Source organism: Ambystoma mexicanum, chromosome 1p (assembly GCF_040938575.1).
Source record: "Ambystoma mexicanum isolate Mex_15411 chromosome 1p, UKY_AmexF1_1, whole genome shotgun sequence".
NCBI lineage: Eukaryota > Metazoa > Chordata > Amphibia > Caudata > Ambystomatidae > Ambystoma > Ambystoma mexicanum.
The window spans coordinates 316,091,328-316,119,171 of NC_090921.1; the positions used below are offsets into that span (position 1 = coordinate 316,091,328).

A 27,844-nucleotide genomic window follows, 5' to 3' on the forward strand; every position below is an offset into this window, starting at 1 on the left:
CAGTACTAAGAGCACGGGAATACAGAAATCTTATCTTTTTTTCCTTTTTCCCTCTTCTTCTTGGTGTCAGTACTGGTGAGGTGTGGGGTACATGTGAGATAAACATGCAAAGAGTCACTATCCATCCAACACAGGCTTTGTTTGTCAGTGCCAGACAAGCCAGCAGTTCCATGGATGGAGTGGAAGAAGTACTGGTGAATTATATTGGAAAAATTGATAATGAACATTTCAAACAGAATTACCTCATTTGCGATCCGGGGTTGGAGAAGGAAGCAATGAATATGAACTCGCATTGAGATGGCTAGATAAATACCATTATCCCAAAACAAATATTGCAGTAAATAGATATTATTTCTATTCTAGGAAGCAAGAGATGGATTTTATTTATTTATTTTGCATTTATAAAACACACCAAACCCTCAAGCATCAGGGTGCTGTTACATACATGTTACTCTTAATGCTTAGGATACGGTTATGGCAGAACTACACCTCATGGTATAGGGGCTGCTGCCAAAGTACAGGTAAAAGGTATTAGTCAAATCCAGTGGTTACAAGAAGATAAAATACAAGTGCAGTGTAGGCTGCAAGGAGCCAAAAACAGTAGTTGCAGATAGGTAAGGCTGCAACGAGTCAAAACTGTAGTTGCAGATAGGTTAAATGCAAGTGCAGCATAGGCTGCAAGGAGTCAAATCCAATAGTTGCACATAGGTAAGGCTGCAAGGAGTCAAAACTTTATTAGTCACATCCAGTGGTTACAAATAGATAAAATACATGTGCAGCGCAGGAGCCAAAGAGTCAGATCCAGTGGTTGCTGATAGGTCAGGCTGCAGGGAGTAAAAACCGTAGTTGCAGATAGATTAAATGCAAGTGCAGTGTAGGCTGCAAGGAGTCAAATCCAATAGTTGCAGATAAGTAATGCTGCAAGGAGTCAAAACCGTATTAGTCACATCCAGTGGTTACTAATAGATAAAATACACGTGCAGCGCAGTCTGCAAGGAGTCAAATCCAGTGGTTGCAGTTAGGTAAGGCTGCAGGGAGTCAACAGCTTAGTTGCAGATAGGTTAAATGCTGCAAAGTGTCAAATGCCATGGTTGAGAGTCGATAAAATGCATGTGCAGTGAAGGCTGCAAAGAGTCACATCCAGTAGCAGCAGATAGGTAAGGCTACTAGGAGTCAAATCCAATAGTTGCAGATAGGTTAAGTGCAAATGCAGCACAGGCTACAATGAGTCACGAGACATTGAATTCAAACAGTGCATCCCTTCAAGAAAGTATACATGATGCAGATCGCCTTTTTATAAGAGGGATACAGGGTGGGCATTACGAGGGCGCCAGACCAAGTCAGGTAAGAGTCATTACAGTAGGATGGGCACGGAGTAGCAATGTCATCTCAGGTAAGGAGCATTGCATAGCATGCGTTAGAGTACCGAATAGCAGGTAGGAGGCAGGTGGGTGGTATAGGGGAGAGAAGGTGGATGAAGAGCTTACTAATGCTTAGATTCGACGCCTTTGGTAAGTATGGGGTACCAACACTTTGGGTGGTCGGCTTCCATGGTATAAGTAGGACTATTATGGGAAGGCAGATTGCAGGGTATAGACAGGGAGTTGGAGAACACACAGATAATGGGTACAAAGCACAGTGGGGGACCAGCGGGAGTTAGTGTACCTTAAGCTACATTCTGCTGAGTGAGTTAGAGGCCGAAGGATCATCATCAGGAGGTATCTCAGAGTCAATGGCAGCAGTGAAGAGGCAGAAAGGAAGAGATTCGAAGCCTGATGTGCCATACGCGCCCGTATAGGCCCAGACAGGGCATGAGGCCTTTTGAGTTGGTCTTCGAAGTTGGGAAGAGCCGGCGTCGACATCCAGCTCGATTCCATGCAAGTAGAAGCAGGGCTTCCCAGCCAATAGCAATGCTCAATAGGAGCAGGCTGAGGAAACGAGTTTGCTGGTCAAGGGGGTGGAAATGTGGCGGCCATGATAGTGTGGCGCTCCAGCTCCCACACACCATTGTAAGCACTGGCAGGCAGAGCGGCAACAGTGAAATGAGCCAGCCTGCCCTGCTAGTGCTGGCAGCATAATGAGAAGGGGGGCCCAGGCAGGGAATGAGGCCTTTTAAGTCGACCTTCGAAGTCGGGAAGAACCAGCGTCACCATCCAGCTGGATTCCTTGCAAGCAGAAGTTGCGCTTCCGAGCCAATAGCAAAGCTCGATAGGAGCAGGCTGAGGAAGCAAGTTTCCTGGTTGACGGGGTGGAAATGTGGCGCCCACGATGGTGTAGAGCTCCAGCTCCCGCACACCATTGTAAGCACTGGCAAGCAGAACGGCAACAGTGAAATGAGCCAGCCTGCCCTGCTCGTGCTGGCAGCATAATGAGAAGGATGAATCGGTGTATGATTATGTGAGTGTTCTCAAAAGGTTAGCGTTGAAGTGCAACTTTGGCAGGGGGTTAATGCAAGGTGACTTCATACGGGATCAGATTATAATACACATGAAGAGTAGAGAGATAATGGATGTGTGGTGATCCTTCTTTGGAAGAAACTATAAAGATGCCAAGAAGGTGGAACATACCACAATTTGTTCAAGGCTGCATAAACCAACTGTGATGCTGGAAATGCATTGGAGGGATAGGACCTCTGTATCCTTGTCCTTTACTGCTTTTTATCGTGTGTTCTGTCGTGTTTTCCACACAGGAGTTCATGTGGGACTCCTGGCAGCTCTCTCCTTTGGTTTTGGTGAACAGACCCATGGGATACCCTTATGGCACCCATGGGTAGGGGTGCAACCCTGTGCCCCTAGTGTATGATTTCCGGCACCTGTGGGTGGCCCACAGAGCAGGGTACGGGCTGGTGGCAGCTCCATGCTGAATGGACTGGTGCCCTGAGCGTCCTCCATTTTGGGATGCCCAGGCCATGTCATTGGAATCGGTAGATTCCTGATGGAGACAAGATGGCCGCCGTGGCCTCTTGCCTTCCATCACCTGTTACCTTGAGCTTCCCGAAGTCCCGGGAAGCCCTGACTATGTTCCTTCCCCCTGACTAGCTGTTGGGTGGAAGTTCCATATATGGTAGTGTGGGGAAGTGCTGACCAGACTGGCTGGAGCCTTCCCAATGACCGTATGTTGTGGGTACGCCTGTGGGTGGGACCTGGGTGAATGGAGTGCGTGACGAATACGCATTCTGTGTTGTGGGTGTCTAGTATCTGATCTTTGACACAATGACTGAGACAGCCCTGCCTGAAACTGGTATGAATGCAGTGTGGAGTGTTGAATGGCTGGGTACTTGTCCCAATACACATAACTTGTTGTGAGTGTCTGGAGAGAAGTGAATGGCCTGAATGCACCGTGTGCCTGATTGGCTGCCTGCCTGCCTGAATGCCCTTAGCCGTGATTGGATGCTTGAGTATGACCCAACCGGATGAATGGGAGATCAACAGTATATCTGGGGATCTCTCGCTGCTAGGAATCGTGTTCAGAAGCTGAAGTCCACTCCCACGAGTAACCGGAGTAACTGAAGCTTGACCTTGAAACCCTGCTGGACGAGTAGAAGTGCTGTTGCTCTCCTTCACAATCTGAAAGCTGCTGTGTCTCCAAGGACTGACCCAGAGAGGACCTGGTAAGGCGCCCTCTTCCCGAGCTACGAGGGACCATCGTGCACCAGCTGATCTTTGCCAAAGCTCCCTGGTAGACAGACCTTCGACAGGCTGCCGACCCAAGATGGGGACTGCCGCGGAATCCCAAAGAGAAGCGCCCGGACTGTTGTCCGCCACTGTCAACGACCGCCGTCGCTGACCGGTGCCGTCGTGCTCCCGTTTGCCTAAGAACTTTCGAATCCAAGGACGCTCTCGTCCGCATCGCTGCCGTCTTATCTTGCTGGAGAAGGCCTGACTGTCTACGCACCGAGGAGCATCCACCGGTGGGTTTCCCGCCACCCAAAGACCACAGAGATGCCGATGACTCGACGCCCTTGCTGGGCCACAGTTCTTCAAACTCTTTGCGGTCGAGAACTATCGACACCGAGGTGCCCCGCACGCCTCTTCCTTGCAGGACGTTTACGGTTGCCCGTCAACGAGCACCGCTATGAACGAAGCTGCCATTTCACCGCTGTAGCTCACCCTGTTCTCCGTCGGACGTTCGACGACCCGTGACTCCTGCCTTAAAGGGAGGGCACTCAAGAAGGGCCGTTGATTCCCCGACGAGGAACGCTACAACGCCGGGTACTTTGGGGTTGCAGAACTATTGGGAAGTCTCTTGTGAACAATATATGGACTGGGCTTGTATCTTTATTACAGGTTGCCCTAGTGGGTGGATCTCCACACAGAGCTCCATTTAATGGTAGTGACCAGTATTTCTGCCAATTGTTCTTATCAACTGCTTTCCTCTTTTCTCTATTGTTGGTTTCCTTTACGACTTGATTTGTGTGCCATTCTAACCGTACAGTTGATGCACTTTAAAGAGATCTAATAGTAATTGTGGTACCACATAGAACTGTATATATTTGCCATTATAGAAACCGAGTACAAAGTGCGTTATCGTGATATTGTATATAACCTTGAATATTAATTATATAAAGACATACAGTGTCAGACATTCGTTTGTGGGTGCTTGAGGACTACACTGTACTTAAGAACCAGCCCGCATCACCTGCCGAGAAGCTAGGCCTTGATTGCTCGTCCATTGCTACCTTATTGAGAATCTTGGCGGGGTCCTCTGTGCCTTTCCTCTACCAAATAGAGAGCGGAAGTACAGACCCCCCCTCCGGTCCCTCACACTATGCCAAGAAGGTGGAACATACCACAATTTGTACAAGGCTGCATGAACCAACAAACATTGCTTTTGTCAAACCAAAAGAAGGGAAAGAGATATCTGTTGTTAAATATAAGGAGAATAAAGCAGGTGTGAGTAAAAGTAAGGAGGATTGGAATGGTATGTAGTCCGAGAATGCTGGAGGAGAGAAAAACTTTTGGGTGGAAGATGCTAACATTGTGGAAAAAAGGGATATTATGCCAATTCAAAATATTGTCCTGCTCTAAATCAACAATTTTATTTTTTTATTTTTTTGTGCATTTTATATAGCGCACCTAGCCGAAGGCATCTGGGCACTTTTCTTACATAAGACAAGAATTGGTTACAGTAATTTTCTAGTTTACAGATATGCATAACGCACAAGTCAAATTATTTACATGGAACTTTTCTCGCATAAAACAAGTATTGGTTACAGACATAGCACACAGGTCAAATTATTTACATGGAGGTTGAATTATATACATGGTTGCCTATGAGAGTGGGTAAGGTTTCTGCAGAACATTCATAGTTATGTGCGGCAGGTCTGATCAGGCTTCCTCATGAAAGGGAGTAGTTAGCTAGGTGATTTAGGGTCTAGTCTAACTTATTCGCTCGAAGGCATGAGTTGGGCTCCTCATCTCTGAGTGAAGAGGTGAGTTTTTAATTGTTTACGGAATGTCCAGTAAGAGTCTTCTGCCCTCAGTCTGGTCAGTAGGGCATCCAGTTTTTTTTGGCTATTGTCAGGAAGCTACTACCTTCTGCTTTCTGTAGTTAAAATCTGGGTGTGGCTAGCAGGTGCGTATTAGATGATCGTGTGGTCCTATTCGATTGAGCTTTGAAAACTTTGTTTGACAGATATGAAGGTGCTGACTTGTGGAGGCATTTTTGAGTCAGGATAAGAGTTTTGAATATGATATGTTCTTGAACCGGTAACCAATGGGCATCCCGTCTTATTGTGGAGATGTGGGTAGATTTAGGGATTTTAAGTGCCGCTCTAAGGGTGTTATTTTGTTGTACCTGGAGTTTTTTGATGTTTTGGGCCTTGGTGCCAGCGAAGTGGGCATTGCAGTAATCCATTCCCCTCAGGATGAGGGCTCTGGCCAAGGTGGTGCAGCTATCAGGAGACAAGAATGGTCTGCATGCATTGATAAGCTTGCATGTGAAAGCTACTGCTGATGCAGTAGTGTAACTGGCTTCGATAGTGTGAGGTTTCCGTCAATGTTGAATGTTTTAAAGGTTTCATTTAGTTTAGACAGGCGGATTTGTGACCCTGTGAGGAGCAGTTCCGTCTTTTTGTCATTACGGCACAGACCATGGTGCGCTATCCAGGCATGGATGGTAAGGTAGTATTGCGAGTGGCAGAGTCAATGACATGGTCACCTTTGATTGGGATGAGAATTTGGGTGTCATAAGCATAGTTAGTGTAGGTGACACCAAGATCTTCAAGGCGGTCGAAAAGAGGTTTGGTGAAAATATTGTAAAGCGTTGGTTGAGCTTCTGCATTTGAGGAGAAGACTCTCATTGTTCTGTCTGTCAGGAAGAATTGTATCTATTGAATGGCATTTAAGGATGAGTGAGCTGCAGTGCTAAGTGTTTGCATAGGATTTTGTGGTTGACAAGATCAAATGCAAGAGGGAAATCGAGTAGGTGTAGTAAGGCTAATTTGGCTTTGTCTTTTAGGTCATCCATTTGGATTTTTAAGTCAGAAGGGTTGTTTCCGTCCCGTGTCTTGGGCGGAAACCACACTGACGTAGGCCCAGGAGGTTGTTCACTTCTAAATAGTTTTCTATTTGAAGGTACGCTACTCTGTCCAGTATTTCTTGTAAGAATGGAACTGTTGTGATGGGGAGAGAGTAGGTTTTAAAAAAAATTGGGATTACCCACGTTTTTTTTAAGGTTAATTGGGACCATGTTGTTTTCAAATGAGGGATTGATGAGGCTCGTAATAAATGGGTTAAGGACGGGGGCACAGTCTTTTATCACCGTAGCTGGGCATGGGTCGCCTTGACACCTAGAGAGTTTAAGGCTAGTGATTATTTTGAAGACTTTGTTGTTGGAGACAGTGGTAAATTCAAATTGTGGTGCTGTGCTGTTCCCAAGGGTCATAGACGATCGTTGTTCAGATTGATAGCAGTTTGTTTCTGTTCAATTTTTGATTGCAGTAGTACTATTTTGTCAGAGAGGGCATTTTGAATGTTCAAGCACCATTTTGTGTCCTTGCAATAGACTTCGGCTGGTGGTACAGGTGACTCTAATTCTCTGAGGATGGCAAAGAGCTCCTTAGTTTTAGAGTTTGCATTAATCATTCTTTCATTATACAGGGCACTTTTTGTCTGGAGGACGACTTGTTTGTACTTAAGAGCAGCTGCAGTGAATTGTACTTTGTTTAGTTTGCTTGGCACTTTCCTCCAGATGGGCTATTGGTTTGGCTTTGTGCATGGAGGGAGGTAATTTGTCAATAGCGGCAAGTACTGTTTCGTTATAAAGTTTAACCAGGAGGATAGGGTCTTTAATTCCTAAGTTGTGGGGTGCCAGGATAGGTTGTAGTAGTGGTAGTACGTTGTCAGCCGTGATATTTCATTTGTTTCTAGACGGGGCGGCAGGGGCCAGCTATGGAGGCATTCGTAGGGCCACGCATCGAGGTTATTTTGAAACTTATAAGGTGATGGTCGGACCATGGGCAGTGAGTGTTGGAGGTTATGGTAGTGTTGCAGTTGAGGCCCACTAGCCAATCAAGGATGCAGCCTTTAGTGTGAGTAGGGTTTTGGATTCGGTGTGAGAAGCCTAATGCTGAGCGGGTTTTAGCGAGGGATAGAGCATTCTTGTCTATTGGGTCATTAAGGCTTAAATTAAAGTCACCTAAGATAATGGTCTGGGATCTAGGTTTAATGTTGGTTGAGAGAAGTTGGGTTACCTCATTCTCGAAACATAGTACAGGGCCCAGAGGTCTGTAGAGCAGGTGGATGTTCAGTGTGGTGGTGGGGGAGAGTGTCATTTTTACTGAGAGTAGTTCACAAAAGGGTAGTGGTGTATTTGGTATTTCTCATATGTTGATGGAGTTTTCTGCTATGATGGCTACGCCTCCTTCTTTGGAATGCGGTCTGTCTATTCTGAAGATCGTGTAGTTGTCTGGGATGGCTAGGGCAAGGGCAGGTCCAGCAGCTGCATGGAGCGATGACACTGTCATAGCCAAGAAGTCAAGATTTTGTGTGGAGATGATGTCAGCGATGTCCAAGGCGTCGGCCAGTAGGGATCTGGCATTAATGAGGGCGCCTTGGATTTCAACAATAACAACTTGACCACAACTTGAACAATATTCAAGTTGCGGTCTGAGCAGGCATTTTGGAATTGCCTGTAGAAATAAAAAGCCGGGTAATAGAGTAAGATGATTGCAGGAAGATAAAGAAGAGGAATGAGAAGAGCAGGATGTGGAAGTAGTTGCTATTGTGCAAGGCAAAGGAAAAAATGCTCTGAAGAGTTAATGGTTCATTCAGGATCAACATACACCATTATCACAAAAGATTATTATTATTATTATTATTATTATTATTAATATTATTATTATTATGGCTGGAGCTCTGTGGAAGGGGTTATAACCCAGAGTTGAAGAAATCAGAAATTTGAGATCAAGAGCCTTTGAGGTTGAAGTGGTTAAAATGGCAGTTTATAGAAGATTAGCAGATAGCAGAAGTGAAGGTGAATGTGGGTAAAAAGGGTGGCGCGGCGTCTTTTGGGCTGGGAAGATCAAGCCGAACTTAAAATTAAACTTAATACAGGGAGTGAAGAACCTGTATCAATTGCAATGGCAAGTGAAAATGAAATAGGAGAATATACAAAGGTAAAAGAAGTAAAATTGTTCCCTGATGTATTTAAAGACGGAATAGGGAAGCTTAGGGGATATTGTCAAAGGATTGAACTCAAGGCGGGTGTTAACCCAAGGTCACATTCTGTGAGACATATACCCATAGCGTTAAGAGATGATGTTAAGGAAAAACTTAATAGACTTAAGAGAGAGTGAATAATAGAAGAGGTAGTGGTATCAGAATGGGTCTTTCCAAACGTTGTCGCCAGAAAACCTAATGGTAAAGTAAGAATTTTTATTGAACTCAGAGAGTGGTATAAGGCAAGTGTGGTGAAAAAATATCCTTTGCCAGTGATATCTGATATCAATTGATTTGTCTGCAGCATATCATCAAATCCAACTATATGAAGAGTAAAAACAATACACTACGTTTATAACTCCTTTTGGCATGTATCATTATGTGAGGATGCCCTATGCTTTTGCATTGGTGGCAGCTGAATTTCAAAGGGTAATGTAACACATGTTTGGGGAGATGACTGGAGTGCAGGCATTTCAAGATTATATTTTAGTGTGTGGACTAGGATAAAGACAGCATAATGAAAGGCTGTGCATGTTGTTGAAGAACGTAGATGAGAAAGGACTTACAGTGTATAATAGTAAATGTAAATTTGGCATGCCAGAGATGGATTATGTGGGCCACATTTTGGCTAAGGGTGGATGTAGACCAAGGTTGAAAGCCATGAAGTCAATAGAGGAAGCTCCTTGTCCCAGTAATAAATAAGAATTACACTCCTTCCTGGGCTTGGCTGAGTATTATAATATATTTATTGAAGGATTTGCAGAAATTACTCAGCCTTTAAGAGAACTCATTAAAGAGGTGAAATCTGAATGGACGGAGAATCAAGAACATGCTGTAAAGGAGACTAAGAAAGGCATAATTGGAGCACCATTGTTGGGAGGTTTTGTGCCTTGAAGGAAATGCATGATTACAGGAGAAGCGAGTTGTAAACATTTGGGTGCAGTTATCTCAGAAAGATGGAGATCGAGAGAGAGAATAGTAATGTTTGCATCAACGGCACTGATGGATACTGAAACATGTTATTCAGTAATAGAAAGGGAATTGTTAGCGTGTTGTTGTGAAGCAGAACATTTTAGGCAGTATGTTTGGTGAGAGGAATTTTGATGGGGACGTATCATAAATAGTAGAGGTCATGACGGTGAGAGGAATGTTTAAGACAACTCTGAGGAATGCCAGATTGGGATTCAGAGAAATTTGCCAGGAAAGAGAAATTGTGTCATAGATTTTTTTGTCCTGGATGCCATTAACAATGAGTAGTACAAATGCTTCAGGGAAAGAAGTAGAGGAGCAGGTATGTGGAATTGTGGAAGCATTAGGAAGAGATGAGTGAGAAGAATATAGTAGAAAAGACGAGTTGCTGAATAATGTGAAAGAATGGATTGTCAAAGGGTGGCCAGAGAAGGTCAAATTATAGGAAAAGTATAAATGGTATTTTATGGTAAAGGAGGAGTGAAAGGGATGGATTATGACGGAGCCTAAGGTGATACCTCCTGACAAAGTGAGAGGACAGATAAACCAATTGCCACTGTGAGAAACCTGAAGGTGTCCTCCTAACTATTCCCCGGGGATCTGTCATCCAGGTGGCCAGGACTCGGCCATCGCTATTGGATCCAGTTCCTGGGGGTGTACCAGTGCGGGAGGATCACCTGGATGGGGGGTCCTAAGGGAGTGGAGCGGGATCACCGACGGGTGAGACGCGGTATTCCCCTTCTCATAACCCCTCTTCCCTATGCTACTACACAGGACACTCAACCTCTCTACCCCCCCTTTTCTAACACGAACACTATCGCACACCACGAGAGACAACAGAGTAACAATCAGGCCCTTTAACTGACATGTCCCAACACAAGGGTCAGGAAAATACAGGCAGTTGACTAGAATCACTCACACATGAAGGCCCTTTCCCTTCCCCACAGGGATAACATGTGGAGCATGAGAGCACACTACAAGCAAGGCAGACAGCACGACGAGAGAGCTATCCCATGGTGGCAGTTTAAGAAGAGGAGAAAGGCAGCAAGAACCACTGAGGGGATGACAAGGAGAGAAGCCCACTTGCCCTTTCCGATTCGGACACGCGATTCTTCTGTGGAAGAAATCGTAAGACCGTGAACAATAGCTAACGTGTGCTGCAGTAGATGTCAACGGTCCACGGATCATGCCTATGCTGATAAGAAGGAGAACAGAAGGCGCTTGCTACCGTGATACCGTCCTTGACTCCAGACACAAGGAAAGCCAAGCAGTTCATCACAGCCGGTGAGTGAGGGGAGAACCGATAAAAACCCGAACTGTGTTGAAGGAAAGTTGCAAGTTGAGGAAAGTTCAAAGAACTGTGAAGGTCGCAGGGGAAAACCTGCTGATAAGGTCCGACACCACGTAGGTGTACAACGAGAGACTCTAGTTGTTTCCCCATTCTTGTCAAAACTACCAATACCAGAAGGCCGTGTGAGGGCCGTGAGAAGAGTGCCAAAGTGTTCATACAGAGGTCTAGCAAAATCTGCTGTACAGTCGAAAGTCTTTGATCAGCAAGTAATGGAAAGCTAAGGGAAACAAATCCTGCATGGTGAGAGAAAAGATTGGCAAGAATTAACCTTAAGGAGGGAGGCTGATAGAAAGGGGAAAAGCCTGATGCTTCAATGAACATTTGTGCTGACAAGAGTGAACCCGATAAAGGGAGTTTCACTGTGACTTTTTAAAAAGACATTTAGAATTGTGAACAGAGAACATTGTTTAAAATCCTTTGAAATACAAGCGGCGGAGGGAGGCTAATATTCAAGAGGGGTCTGAGCCGTGGAAGTGGGAGACCCAGGGTGACGAGGCATCACCCAACGTATAAACAGAAAGGAACCCTTTGTTTATTATTTTGTATGCAGCAGTTCCTCAGAGGCAAGAGACTTTTTGTAGAAAACCGCCAGAGGTTCTGATACCTGAGAATGGAACTGTAGGCTTGTGCTGACAAAAGCTTGAGTGTGTGCTGTGCTCTGGAATCCTACCTTGTCCCGTGCTGAAAACTTGCCAAGAGAGACCCCCGACTACTACATCAGTGACTTATCATTTATAAACACTTCTTTCTTTCTCAAGAAACCTAATCCCACACTTTTCTGTATTTAGTTGTAAGGATTAGCAATATTTTCTTTTTTTAGTATAGGCCCGTTTATTTTGACAAGACGCTACTTGGACTGCCTTATTATTATTTGATGGTCGTAGCTTGCTCCCATCTTAGATTTAGGTTTAGATTAACCATTCTTCTCACCCATTTATACAGTTTAATAAAGGAAATGTCCAAAAATCCAGCAAAAAAAGCCTGAAATGGAGATTTGGCTGAATTTCGGCCATTCGAAAATTCCGAACAGCCGAAAAGTTCGACATAATCCCCCATTCAGTGTTAAGGGCTGCAAGGGAGTCCCTCACAACCATGTTCACTATATTGTGAGCAGGGGTTGCGGGGGTGTCCCCACAGCCGATCCCAAAAAGTTAAACAAATGTTTTGTTTACAAATAACTTAAACAAATGGAAAGGACCCTGCAGCGCCGGTTCCCGATTACGGAAGTGAAAGGGAACAGGCGTTGCAGGGACACAGCGAGTCGGCGGCACACAGCGAAGTGTGCCGCCGCAAGGTAAGTAGGGGTTTGGGGGTGTGGGTAAGAGTGTGGGTGGGGGCGAGGGCCAAGTCGGAAATGTTCCGAAAAATAAGCTTCGGTCTTTTCGCCCTCGAACATTTTCGTCACAGGATTGCAACCCTGATCCTTAATAAACACCCTTGAACTGTGATCACTTGTGTCTGTCTTTACTGTTGCCACCATGAGTTCCTTACAGCACATGAAGGTCACCCCGGAGTTACGATAACAAAAAGAAAGGTAAGGGAGAGATATTGGTGGCTGACAATGGACACAAAGATGGAGAGGGTATTGAATATGTATGCACCTTGTGCAAACTGTGATAAGAGTTTGGTAACTAATAGACTACTGTTGAACCCTATTCCTGTGCCAAAGGGACCATGGATGGAGTTAGAAGTTGAAGTTCTCGGTCCTTATGAAGGATTAGGACAGCAGAACAGGTTTTTGTTGGTAATGGTAGACATGTATTAATCTTGGCCAGAAGTGGCGGTTGTGGATAACGTGACATCAAGGAAGGTTATTGTGTTTTAGATAACATTTTCTAGAAGAGAAGGCATTACAGAAGTTGTGCTTCGTTAGTAATGACCCTTAATTTAGGGCAAAGGAGATCAGGGAGTTTTGTGACAAATCAAAATTTGGATGGATGTTTTCATCTATAAATCACCCAGAAACGTATGACAAGAGGAACGATTGAATAGGGTTAACATGGAATGTGTACAACTAGCGTTAGAAAATGGTATGGACTGAAAAGGGGCTTTGAGTAAATTGATATGGGGCATTAGAGTAACGCTCCATAGCGCTACAGGGATTTCATCTTTCTGTTTGATGTGGGGCAGAGAGCCTAAAATTAGGTTTGCCCTAGCGTGGATGAAAGAGAAGTTAGACATCAAGGAAATAAGTCAAGGATTTGTTTCCAGTAGAATATTGGAGACTTAGAAGAAAAATAAGGAGTACCATGACAAGAAAAGTATGGGAAGTATAAAAAGAGGAACTGACAATATTCAAGTGGGAGAAGTGGTGAAGGTAAAATGGGGTAGGAAGGGAATATCAAAATTCTCTGGTCAATAAAAGTGTTAGAGTGCTTTATGACTGCGGTGAGAGTGGAGGATGAAATGGTTTAGAATTTAAATAGAATTGTCAAACAGGCATCCAAGATTATGGGGGAAAGAGGGACTGAGAGGAGAGATTGGGATCATTGGGCTCATGCTACTGAGAATGGCATGGAGAATGACAATGCCAGTATTAGAAGAGATGGTAGTGGCGCAGTGGAAAGAAGATCCATGTTGTGGTCAATGGATCTGATGAAGGAATAATGGACGAAGGTGTGAGAAGGAGTGTGAGGATTCTGAAAATGCCAAACAAGCTACAGGATAGGGGGTAGGATTTTTAATGCCTAGCAAGTTACAGAAATATGTTATATTATTTTTATTATTTCGTATTATTGTTATGTTAGGATTTCTGTTATTCTGTTGTGTGTGTTGTACCAACATTGTTTTAGTGGAAGGGATGTGCAGTGATGAGGTGATAATGGGATTAGAATGTGGGGGGAGGCTTGGAGCTTCTAAAGGAATGGTTGGAGATAAGAGAAGCAGTTGTACTGCTTAGGAAAAGACAGAGTGGTGTCTGCAGGGTCATTGGAAATACATACTTTACAAATAAAAGAAGATAAAGAAACTCACTCACATAGACTGCAATACTTTACTACTCATGCTTGTGTCTTCTGAGTGTGCCATTATTCTGGTGTGAGAAGCCCTTGGTAGAGGGCCACTAGGGCTGTCTAAAGACTAGATGGCTCTAGAGAATATTTCTATACTATTTAAGTACTAGTAAGGATGGCAGTTTGAAGACACAAATCTTTCCTTGTTTTTGGGAAGACTCAGGTTCCAGAATCTGGATCAATGTGGTCACATCCCGATTATCAGTTCGTCCTCAACCTGGCACCCGCCATTACCACTGCTTTTTTCAAATACGGCAAATGCACAAGTGATCACGTTGGCAATAATACCTTTAAAGTTAATAACAGCAAGGAGCCTATGAACTAAGTGACCACCCATAGTGTGGTATACATCACTGAATGTCCCGCTCACTGGCTCATGTTGGAAGCACTATGCGTTGTTCTAAGGAAAGAACACTTGAACACCTGAAGGCCATTAAATGTGAAATCCTATACCAATCACCAACCCGTTGGCAGAACATCATGAAAATTCAAGCATTAACATCATCCACAGCTATAACACGGAATAGGTACCATTACGCACAGGAGTAGGAAACAGAACATCAGAATTACGAAGGAAAACAAACTCTATTTAGATAAACAGACTATACTCACGTTATAAAGCCCGAAATATGAACTCTGAACCTTTTGTCTCCCTTCATTATTACAATTATGAACATTTTTCTAAACAGTTGTTAACACAATGTATCAGTATAAGTTGCTTTGCTCTCTCTTGCCATCACACATACTTCCCCAATTGCATTACATGCTGATAACATGTACACTGTTTAATAACATTATTTCATGTTTGAGAAGGACACACACAATCCCATAGGTATATTTAGTGGTTTCGTTGACACAAATTGGCACATTTGGTTGACGTAAACTTGGTTGTGGGGGTTTTATACATATATACATGATGTGGGGACAGATGGGGAGGGATTGACTGGGTGGAGGGAGTAGGAGTATAGGAGTAAGCCCCATATTAGAAAAGAAAATGCAAGAACCAAATGTAGGTACACCAAATTTACCACTTTCAAATTGCAGTTGATGAAACAGCATTTAGCAATATGTAGTCCAGTGTTAACTGTTCTTATCAATTTGATTTCATTCTTTTATCTCTTATCAATTTGATTTCATTCTTTTATCAATTAATAACTCCAGATTTCAGTATTTAGTTACTTTACACTACTCTGACTCTTCTGGAGGGATTTTTAATCCCTCATATTCCTCCAAAATATGCGGCACTAACAAAACCAGGTGAAACACCAATACAGAGAACATGCTCATCTTTTGTCTTACTGTCACACTATGATTTTCTACTTTACTTAAACATACTTGTTAGGTTGAATTGTTTCTTATATTTACAGTTTAAATGAATATGTGGAGTCTAAAAAAAGTGCACATAAGATTTAAACACGTGCAGAATAAATGGTTGAGTAATGCATGCAAATAAAAATAGATCATGCATGAGAATCATTGACCTTTGAAGATTATATTAAAAACCAAGAATAAAAATTCTTAAATTCTGCATGGATCACCCACACATTTCTAGAACTACACCCCAAATAACTAAGACCAGACTTCATATCGATGACTGGTCCATGCCTTCCAAACCTGGGTCATTGGGCTATCTTCAGGGGAACCAGCCTACAAACTCCCCATACTCGTGGTCCCCTCCCATGCATTATCCTACAGCTTCTATGCTCATGGCCCTTCAACTCCCCAGAACCTGGCTACTCCATGCCATACTCAGGGCCCACACCTCTCCACACTACATACTTCCACATTCTGGATGCACCTTGAGCCTTTTCCAGGTGTCAAAAATGCCTAACGAGTCAGATGATGTTGGGACTGCACTAAGAAAGTGCAATCCTACACCAAACAACAGCTCTAAAATAGGAGACCAAGATGAGGATCTCCCAAGTTATAGTTTGTTGCCCAGAATGAGAAGGAAGTGCTAAATCACTTACCACGATGATCTTTAACTGCTCCGGCTGATTGAAAGCCTCTTGGTTCCTAAATGGAGAAAAATCAAGAGTTGTCATGATGGTAGAAATAGGGAGAGTTGAAGAAACCATGGGAGATATGATGGTAAGACACAAGGAGAGATGGAGTAAGATGCGAGAGATTGAAATGCACACGGATACATGTAGAGACAGAGATGCAGGGTGGACAGGGGAGACATAAGGAGACACAGAGTTGGTGATAATGCACTGGGGATTGGGGGAAGTTCAGAGATTCAGAAACAAGTGGTAACATGGATAGGAGAGGCATTGAGAGACAGGGACACACACAGAAAGATGTATTAAGTGGGATGAGAGATGGGGGACACCAGCAGAGATGGGAAAATATGGAGATACCTGGAGACACAAGAAGAAATGGCAAACTATTTGATGAGATGCTCAGGGTAGAGAGATGGGGAGAGACAAAGTGAGACAGGGATATAGAAAGGAAAAGAGGGGATGACACAGGCAGAGGTGTGGTTAGAGGGGAAGGATGAGTGGAGATGAGGAGACCCATGCAATGTTGGAATAGAGTTGAGATACATAGAGGGACAGGAAGACATTCTGAAATGCATGGAGGAAGGGATGACAAAAGGAGAAATGGCATAAGATGTGTCCCAGGATGAATGGGAGGAAGTGACTAGACTAGAAACTCTGGTGAAACTAGACCTTAATCTATGCTTGGTATGACAAAAAACTCTGGGTAGGCTGTATTGGACACCAGAAAAGATGCTCTCCCGGGGTCTCCTAGATAATGATCATTGTTGGGGTGTGGAAAGGAGAGGGGCACACTGACACACATTCTTTGGGATTGTTCAAGGGTCAAGGACTTCTGGATAGATGTGCTTAATAGAATAGATTTGGTGGGTAATGTTACTATCCCAAGACAACCTGAAAGACTAATAGTATTATTGGCCGGACGTGACTTGGGAAACACCTTTGGCATTACACTCTCGATTGCCAGAGCTCTTGTTTTTGCTCATAAGCAGATTCTAAGGTTATGGCAAACTGGGGGGAGGCCTCAATTAGATACTTGGCTAAATGATTAACTTATCCTTCTCACTATCTGAAAATCATGTATAAAAAGAAAGAAAATTCTCACTCATATGATGACATTTGGTCAACATTTAATGAACTGTACAGTTATCCACAATTGTTCTATGGTCATGAGATGTCATGCTCTTGATTGTGGTGCAGCAGAATGCAAGGATGCTGTTTTTTTGGGTTTTATTTTGTCTAGTGTCTGTCTGTCATGTTAGTTGTATCCAAGGAGTTGGACCAGGTCATAACTTGGGAATGTTAAAATGCTTTATGCTTTAACATGCACAAACACGTCAAGGCCCTTGCCTCCTAAGCGGCCTACACCACTAGACTCATCCAGCTCAATACAAAATTCCTATCCACTGACAATTGCCTCGTCAGAGCCATTGTAGGCAGCAAATTGGACTATTGCAACACCATCCTTCCAGGCACCTCCTCTAAAAATCTGGTTAAACTTCAGCTGATACAAAACAATGCCATCTGGGCTGTCTGGGGCCTCAAATGCTCGGATCACATCTCTCAAACTAGACGTGATTCTCACTGGTTGCCAATCAAAGCACGTGCTAAATTTAAGATTCTCACCCTAGCACACAGATGCATCCACAATATGGCACCCTCCTTCCTCACCCATCGCATCTCCAAAAGAACCAAACTCCCTTGCCTACGGTCCTCATCCACTTTGTCACTAGCCATCCCCAGATTATCAAGAAAAAGAGCGGGGGCACCTGCTTCACATTCATTAGCCCCACCCTGTGGAATGCCCCACCTCTCCATATTCAAGAGCAAGCATTGTACCTCATCTTCAGAAAACTGCTAAAAACCTGGCTGTTTGACAAATACGACTAACCTGATACTGGGGAATCCCCTTTCCTGACTGTCTGCAGCATTTACTTTCATGCTTATGTACCTTTTGTTCTTTTTGTCTTGTTTCCTAAATTGTATCAGCGCTGTGATACTTAAGGGTTTGGGCGCTGCAAATAAATGCAAAAAATACATAAATAAACTAGATGGAATTGATTAGAGTGAATTAGTTTGTAAATTCAACTAGTGATGGTTGGTTTGCAATCGTATATTTCTTTTTCTCTTTGATCCTGTTTTCCCTATATTGGTTCTAATACTTTAGTTACTTATTGATGTGTAAATTGTTACTATATTTGCTATGGTGTTTATTGTAAAATAAAAGTTATAAATAAAGAAAAAGAAAAGACCTAGACAAATGTGAAGGGTGCAAATTTTGACCTAATAGTAAACGAGGAGAGACAGGGAGAGACGCAGAGATACACGCAAAGGTGGGGAGGCATGGGTTGAGGTGGGAGATAAGAAGAGATTCAGAGAGAGCACTGATGAGGCATGCAAAGATGGGAGAGACAGAAAGGGTAGAGAAGACAGGCAGCATGCTTCATGAAAACAGGGTACCGCAAACAACGCAAAGTGCTGTCCTGAAAGAACGACCTAGAGAAAGGACACATGTAGCCACACCAGTGCACACAGATGCCTGAGGGTGTAACACATGTAGCCCACACTGCACACATTCACAGTGCTTATGAGAAGCAGCCATGGGGGCAAGTGCTTTAGGGATGGGGACATATAAAAATGAAATTTTGAGCGACAATGACACTGCAAGGTCAACAGGCATCCTGTTTGGGGCGGGACGGGAAGTGTGGTGAAAAGTTTTGGCGGGGAATTGGTGGTGTATGGGGCTCTTTATGCAGCTTTCATGTGACAGGCCCCCCAAAAAAGATAGAGGCCCATTAAAACGTCCTGAGGTGGCATGCTGGGATGGCGTAAGGCGCGCACTACACAGAAAAATAGTACCAGCAATCTCGGGGGACTTTTCTGGGCGGGTAGGTTGGATGATGTTGTGCACCAGTTAGCAGATAGGTTTCGAACCCACAAGTGGAGACGATGAGGGAAATATGCAGATGGGGTGAAAGAAGAATGATGGGAAGAGGTAGGAAAACAAAGACACAGATAAGTTGAAAGAAGAGGGATAGGGAAAGTTATATTGTGGCAACAGAAAGAGGGTAGGAGGAGAAAGATTGGGGTGAACGTTAGTCAGTGAAAGATGGATTTATGTGAACAATTCAGTACTTTCTGTATACACTGTACAATTAAGATGTGGTCAATCTGTGCTTTTCTCAGTACTTGTTGAACTGGGAACGTTCCCCTAAACCACCTGGCCCACAACCAGCTTAGTAATCACCTTGACCATTTATAAAGCACCATTGTTCTGAAGGTTTCTCAGAAACTCTACTGGTGTAAGGGTCTGGGAAGCCAACCTTAGTCGACGTGCAAGGGTTGCACAATGTCTAACTAAACTCTCACTTTATAGAGTGGCTAAGCAGTAAGGCTTATAATACAGCGAGCTTGAGTCGCTTAAAGTGCAGCTAACATGGACAAGAATTTGTCAAGCAATAATATATATAAACAACACAAAATAGGTGCCAGACTGCACCACACTTTAGATTAAACATACTGCTATTAAGTGATACACTGCAACATGGCTTACATGATTGAATATTTATTGAGCGCACATTATGCCACAGGCACCTTGGCGCTAAAACCAGCAGGAAGAGACATCAGCCAACCTCACTAAAAAAAGGAAGGTCTTTTAGAGCTTAGGGAAAAGCTACATGATTCTCCATAACTCACAGTACCCGAGGCAGCAAGTTCCAGAGCATGACCACCCACAAGAGAAAACCGGATCCTAGGAACTGCAATAACTGCATTAAACTGAGAACGCAGCAAACGGCTATGGACATAAGGTCAACATTTCAGTTGTGGATATTCGGCCCCAAGTCCGTAAAAAGCCTGGTGAACCGAGCATAGAGATTTAAATTGGACTTGTTTCTCAATGGGAAGCCAGTGGAGCTGGCATAGAACTGGGGAAATGTGAGAAGAAAACGGAACATGGAGAACACTCGTGCTGCTGAATTTTGTACCAGCTGAAGCCATCGCAAGAGGTAAAGCGGCTGAGCCAAGTAAAGCGAATTACAATAGTCAGCTCCACTCAGCACGAGAGGCAACCACAGGAGCATGTAGACGAGAAAAAAATAAAGGGAAGAACTTTCAGTAGACACGTCAATTTAAAGTGCCCGGGCTGGCAAACAGCTGCCAGCTGTGCATCGAGAGAGAGTGAAGCACAGAGTTTAACACCCAGGTTCTTCACTACAAGAACAGGGTAAGGGAGTGAACTGAGAGAGACAGACCAGAAATCAGAGGTCCATAGAGAAGCAGCAGAAGGTGGACCTATCACCAGGACCTCCGTCATGTCACCATTCAGACTCAGCCAAACATCACTCATCCACCCACCACCTCCAGACATCCCTGAAGCCGAGGCGCAGCCTCCTGCCGATGGATATCGATACGGACGAAAAGCTGCATATCATACAAGTAGCACTGGAGGCTGTTGGCATGGACGAGTTTGACCAAGGGCTGAATATTGTTGTGAAGGGGCAACCCCGTCCCACCCCCTAAGCACTTTAGAGTAAGGCGAGTGGCAATTGAAGCACTATAATGGGCCAGGGGGGGCTGTGGACCCCACCTCAATATGATCAACCCACATAGTGTAGCGCAGGGCGCGAGCAAAGACTGCCATTTTGCGTAGATGTTAGTAAGCATAGTTAGGAGGCAAGGCCTGTGCAGCGAATGCAGCATTTCATGCACTAGGCCCTAATTACGAGACGCGGGAATCTTCCAGTAATGCCTGAGCTCCCTTGAGGACAACCCACATCCCCAACAGCCATAGCGCTCATTCATTGTTCTAACAGTGTTACAAAGATGTTTTTGTACCCAAAAGGAATGTGCCCTACAAGGCTGCGATCATAGACCGAGCGCCTGGTGTGCATGTTATCTCACACTGTCCCAAGCATGACCCGGCCCAACCCCAGGTGACCACGAGTTGTAGCCAATATAACTGACTAAGCCCCAAGATCTTTGAATTCCATGGCACCATCGACCATCATCCCTAAAGCAACAAGTTGTGAGTGTTCAAAGAGAACGGATATTGCACGTCTGTGAGCTACAATAATATGATTTGTATTGCGAGGTGCTGGGAGGGATAAATTATAGTTCCAAACGAGGGTGGAGATCTTGGAGCTGGATGGTGCAAAGGGGATTGAGTGAAATGTGTGTGTGGAGGGCAGAGTACCCCACAGCCTCCTTTGTGCCAGTCTTAAAGCCTGCCAGATGCACAGTATAATGATGAAGTAGCATTGTGTTAGGAGTGTAGTTAATTTGTTCTTTGACCTTCGTCAGTGAGAAGAAGATGATCTCTGCAGCAGCCACGTGATGGAAGACAGACGGACTGGGCTGGAACCGATGACCTGGCATCCCTTATGGAACAGGCAGATCCTATATAGGCATACACCAACCAGCCGCGCAGGTTTTTACTGTATGGTATTGCGTCGTGATGACCATATGTCTCCTTTTAAGCCTCTGCTTGTACCCTTTTTCAGCAGAACGTTCTTGGCAGCAGAGTTCTTTGCTGTTGCTCTCATTTTGTGTGAGATTAAAATGTGTTGTCCTTGCAAGATCGACTTGGGCTTTTTCCCTAGCAGGTTGTATTTTTCTCTGCTGTGAGTGTTTAGGGGCGTGCCTTCAATATACACATTAAACAATGTAGAGGACAAGGCAGAGCCCTGAGGGATACCACAAAAGAAGAGAGAGAGAGAGAGGGAAAGAGAGAGAGAGAGAGAGAGAGGGAAAGAGAGAAAGAGAGAGAGAGAGAGAGAGAGAGAGAGAGAGAGAGAGAGAGAGAGAGAGAGAGAGAGAGACTAACTCCAGTAAGTAAGGACTCCAACCAAGCCAACACCTGGCCAGACACCCCCGCCTCATTCAATCGCCCAACCAGGATGTAGTGGTCGACAGTTACCAAAGTTATTCAATAGGATTCAATTGGTTCTTTAGTGACAATTTGCAAGGCAGTATTTACAGGGTTCATGTGGAGGAAAAGGGAACCTACCAATCCAAGGTGTGTAGAGGACCCTTGTGAGGATCCCTTTACCCAGGTTCAACCAATAAAGATAAGGCAATAGTATCAGCAGGGAAGGACGCTATACCATATTGGAATAAATTAAGAGTATGAAGCCCATCTCCTGGAACCCCAGCCAAAAAGACCAATGACACTAGGTAAGTCATGGATGTAGGGGGCAACTACTCTCACGGTTGGTTAGAGTGTTGGGGGTAGAGTGGTTGCAGGTGAAGAGGTGGCTTGGTTTGACAGCTGGGCTTGGCTATTTGGTGCTTCTGGGCTCCAATCGTAACCTCCATTTCAGGATTTCTCAAGGCTGGGCCTCAGGCTTTTAGTTAAGGTGGGCTTCTTCTTTGGTGTTCACAATGAAGATGGGCCTCAAAGATGCAGCAGATGAAAGAAGAGGTTTTGGCACCACTGCAATGTTTTGCAGGTGACACTAAATGTGAACAAAGGATGTTCACTCTATCAAAGTCACTCTTCCTTAAAGAGTACACCTGGAAAGATGCATAGCACTGGAGACCCTGCTGATGTCCTAGCCTAGAAGAGTCTCTACTCTAGATGGTGCAGGCTTGCAATTCACCTTTGCCTTCCGCTTTCTTTAAGAACCCCTTCAACAACGTGTAGGACATAGTACCAGTTGTTGCCTCTCGCTCACCGATGGAGATGGCATGATGGCCTCAGCTTTGCTGATCTTGAGTTGGCTTTGTTGACCATGCCACAGCAACAGCTTCCATGCATGCCTCTGTGGCCGCTTGTGCTTTGGATCTTCAGTACCAATCATCGATCCGAGAAATAGATCCAGATAACCTCCTGAAACACAGAACCTGGCCTGTGGGTTACCCGAGCCCACCTATTATAGGTCAACTCTGAGTTGATTTCCAGTCACAAATAGCCAGCTCAGCCACAGTCATGACATCATGCTGGGTTGGATGTTTATTAGGGTTTATATAACTTTCCGCCCAGCCCAAACCATTTACCGGCACACAACGGATACCTCCTGGTCTCTGGTCAAAGCCTGCAGAGAGCACATTTCCTATTTCTGCCGGTAGGAAGATGGCAACAAGGATTATGACCCAAAAAGGCAGCGTCAAAAGTAAAGGTGTACAGGAATGCACCCATAAAGTGTACAAAAAATGTACCCCTGCATCCAGACTGTCTGGGCTACACTGACCATCCGAAAACTGCCCATAAAGTACAAACCAGCAGGGAAAAAGATTCCCCTGCACTACGGTCCATAAGAGGGATAAGAGTGCTACACAATAGACTTAACTGGGTACTGGCTTTACTTGGTAAACATATATTGAATACCAGGAATTATGAAACCCAGTGATTTATTCTTTAAAGCGTGATAGTCGAATGTCAGATCAATGTGTGTGGTATACACTAGTCCATGTTCAATGTTCATGGGAGATATTTAAGCTATCCTCGTCTTTGGATGCTTGGAAACAGAAAGGCGTTTCTCAGAGTCATTACAGGGATTTTTCCCAAATACTCCGAAATGTAAAAGATGGTCTATCAGGCATAGATTAGTATTGAGCATGTGCACTGGCTTGGGTTTACGTTACGGTAATGGAAATATCGGCAGTGATATATCAGCAGGCCATCATTCATGAGGGGGAAGAGAAATAGTTACTCAGCTACACATAAGTCTACTTATAAAATAGCCTCGAATTCCTCCATCTTTGATATCTTGGATTGGCCTGGAAGTGCCCAGTGTCCACAGCATTCCATGCTTGTTAAGATCAATGGGTGGCCAGATGTGTGCACTACAGACTCTGACCTATTGTAAGTTAATGATCAGAAGATAATGTGGAATGCCCATAAACCACCGATGGTAGAGGACATGCTAGAATCACTATGATCAGATGGTAGGAGAGATGTCTACATGATGTAGTCAAGTGCACACATTTTGGCATCAATCTTTTTTGACAGGTTTTTATCTAAACAAGTGGTTACCTGTAGCTGGGCTGGAGTTGAGTCAAGCAATTTAATGCAGAGTGAGTGGTTTGATATGAAATGCTCACTGTGGGGTTGTGCTCAGTGACTAGATCAGACTCTTCCTAATGCAGTGAGTGATGATTAACGATAAGAACACACTCTACTCAGCTCTACACAGTGAGCAATGGCCGCAGACAGGGAGTTGATAGCAAAGAAATGTAGGGAACATAAAGAATATTTAACATTAAAAAAGGAGAGTTTGCCAGAAGATGGTGGCTTGCCCTACATGAAACAATTGTTAAGAATGACTCAAGGCCATTTTGATGTCTGGCAGAGCTGGTATTAGAAAATAGGTGTCTGCCATTCAGAATATAGCAGTGGAACAGGGCTGTTTTGAATATGTTCAAGAGCTATATGCTGAGAAGTCTACCTAAGGTTCTAAGTGTATAAGGCATAGTTAGGAAAACTCCAGTGACTAACGAGTGCCCACTTTTACAGTTAGGGATGTCTGTACTGGTGTTGAGGAAACTAAGTCACCTTGAGTGCCTGATCTTGATGGGCAGATTGGCGGGCACCTCCACTGGTTCCAGTATATAAGGAGGTTACAATGATAGAAAGGATTCCTGTAGCATGGGCACAGAGATAAGGCATGTTCCTATAGATTGATTGCACTCTTGGATGCAGCGTAAAAGCTAATTTCCAGGAGACCACAACAGGGTGCAGACAGCAATGGTGACTTAGACGTCAGCTACCGAGCCCACTGGATAATAGTGACAAAATTGTGTGAAACCACACTGCAAGTGTCCTAACCCTGAAAGGCAGCCACAGGGAAAGTGTCGGGTGTTCAGGCAGCCCTAACTGTGGGGAGGAATGAAGATGACACAGTCCAGAAACTACGCGTCAGAGTCCTGCGGCCTACCGATCAACTAACCGGATGCTGGAGGAGGCCGTGCAGCTGAGCTGTTGTGCTGTAGGTCACGCGACAACTGAAATCTGCGAGGCTGAGATCAGGCCAACTGTCAACATTGGGAAGCTCAGATGGATCGAAGTAATAGCGTCCCTCCTCCCCTTCTGTGACAGCATATTTGAGACGCGGGAAGCGATTGAGCTTTGCCTTGAAGTGGCACCCTGGAGACACTCGGCTGCGTGGAAATGTGCTGACACCCGGCAGGGTGCATGAAAAAGAAATGAGGATCCGACAGGGGAGTGCAACGCCTTAGCTCTCACTCCAAACTGGCAACAGACCGCTTGCAGCTGACAACCTAAAGGGTGTGCTTGCCTGGGCCCAGCAGTGCAGCTGACAGGCCGGGTAACCAGCTACCAGAGGGCCCAAGGTCAGAGGTGAGCAGGTGACCATAATTGTATGTACGGGCTAAAGCGAATAAGAGGTCCTGGCAGTGAAAACTGAAGTAGTGCAGAAAGAGCAGAGATAACCGTGTTGGCCTGCAGAGACTCGAGTCCTAATGCCTGCAGATAAGGTGCTTGGTCTGGAGAGGTTTGGAGAGGAAGGTCCCAGAGTTATCTCAGCCAGGGCAAGAGACAAGCGGGGGGCAACTCGGGTGCGGCGTACCAGAAACGTGCCCACCTGCCAGACCCTGAGGAGAGAAAAGAGTGCAGGGCCAAACAGAAATTGCATTGCCTTCAGTGTGAACATGTGGAGTCCATCTCGTCAGTGCGCAAGACCACACATGTATGAGAAGGATGTCTTGGGCTCCGAAGCAGGTGCCAAGCCAAGTACAGACGGTGGTGATTGCGGCTCTCCAGAAATACAGGCAGGAGGTAATCATGGAGGGAGCAGGTCCCTAACCAGCTGTATTAAGCATTGCAAATATGGCCAACAAACACGTCGTAGGGGTATACTGGCGGAGATCAAAGCCCTACATGGTGATATGCAGTCTCCAATAACAGACTCGCGTGGTAAGGTGGAGAAAATCAAGGGTAAAATAGAAGGCCTTGAAAGCAATCAGTTAAAAGCGGACCTGGTAGAGATGTGTTTAGATGCATGGATGTCAGACCTTAAACAGAGAGAGGAAGAAATTACCTTAAAACGTGATGACCTTGAATATCGAGAACGTCAAAACAACATATAGATTATCGGTCTGAAAGAGAAGGAGGAAGAGACACCCTACCAGGTTTAGCGGAAGGTCCAAGATATCTTCAACCGCCTGTTTCAGGCTCAAGCAGGGAAAAAAGTACAACTTGAACAGGCACAGAGAGGAGAGAAAGCTTTCGGAAACAGACCAAGGCCTATAAGAGCTAAATTCTATACAGGTAAAAGACATAGGTACTGGCTAAAGCTAAGCAAATGCAGGAACTGGAGTACGATGGCTTGAAGGCCAAGATTTTCCAGGACTTTTCAGCCCTGACTCTGTCAAGGAGGAGAGACTGCCGTCCGCTCACACAGTGGCTAATGGACAAGGAGATCAGATACTGGTGGGCCTATTGTAGTGATACACGAAATTGCAACCTTGCCAATCAGGGCTTTAGATGACAGCATTAGCCGCTGAAAGCCAATAGTGTATTCAAAGTATGTGCTAAAAATGCTGACAGTAGTCTGTTGTAGCACTTCCATTATGCAGTAGTGAGCTACAAGGAATATGCAGGCCTAGTATGAAATAGGTCACATTATGCATTGTTGATAGACAGGCAGGGAGAGGGCCCCAGCTATGTAGCTAATAGGTATTTTTGGAGTGTTTGGAACATCATGGCACCTATATAGCGCTTAGATAGCCAGTCTTAAGCGCTATAAACACTAAGCTATGAGTGCATGCCTTTTAGAGCTTGCAGATGGGGTTAATACATCCCTGCTTCCCTTAGAATATTCAGCCTCACTAACGGTAGCCCTGGCTCCAAGCTAATCTTCCTTTTCTCTGGGAAGGTACTGATAAGACATTCCTCAGCCAGCGCAGATGGGAACCAGGGAGGGGTAGGAGCGAGCAGGGTGCCTCTCAGAGAGAGTTGGGTTTTTTCCATGAGCCAGTTGCACAGGGAAAGTTCTGGAACTGTGCGTCATGGTGACTGACAGCAAGAGATTATAAAATAACCATGCACACATGACTCGGGGGGAGATCGTCCTGTGGACTTGATTCGTGTACAGTCAAGTGCCCGGAATTGGCTCTCACGGTGTCCTCCAGCATTGTTTTTCTATGAAAAGCCCAGGTCTCCCAGTGCTGATTAAAGAGACGTAAGACTGTGTTTCTCTATGTTTCTCTATGTTTCTCTATGTTTCTCTATATTTCTCTATGTTTATCTAAGTTCCATGTTTCACTATATTTTGCATTGTTCTAAGTTTATGCTTTGTAATATTCTTTAACTTGAATCCCAAATGTATATGAAATTCACTGCTTAGAATAAATATGCTAAAACTTTGAGGGTGTCATTTGTCACTAGCATGAGATCACTGCTCAGCACAATAGAACCTGTATTTTGGGCTGAATTGGGTATTTTTGCTCTCAAAGGGCTGGCCCCGAGGAAGATTTTGCCCATATCAAGACACCTATCCATTTGTGCTATTATCTGAATTTGGGCACAAAGAGTTTTGGATGGTTCTGGTCTAATTGACAGAGGCTCAGATCTAGACTCTCGGACTCTCGATGGATTCCGCCATTAGCCAGAAGACCGTGGAGCTTCCCATGGAGATCGGCACGAAAATACACACGTGTGAGAAGAATTGATTGGCAGGTGCCCCTTTGGCGAAATTCCTGTCCGGTCCCCGCTGGTGCCCCGCAGACTAAAGGCAAACAGGTCGACTGTGGAAGAGTCAATGCAGAGGCATTCGAGCGGAGCCACGAATATAAGTAGAACATCGAAGGTGGCCAAAATAAGAGGAGGGACTGTATTGTAAATATATGTATAGAAGTAATGGGACTTTTGGGGATTAGAAAGAAGACTAGGTA

General features: G+C 44.7%; 1 protein-coding gene across 1 annotated transcript in view; it reads right to left on the reverse strand.

Moving 5' to 3' along the window:
• The window catches only part of MISP (mitotic spindle positioning), a 234,099-nt gene that overhangs the window by 52,813 nt on the left and 153,442 nt on the right, over nucleotides 1-27,844 (reverse strand). The window contains exon 4 of the mRNA XM_069647767.1: nucleotides 15,962-16,007. Coding sequence (XP_069503868.1) covers nucleotides 15,962-16,007 — 46 coding nt within the window. The remainder of the gene's footprint in view (nucleotides 1-15,961; nucleotides 16,008-27,844) is intronic.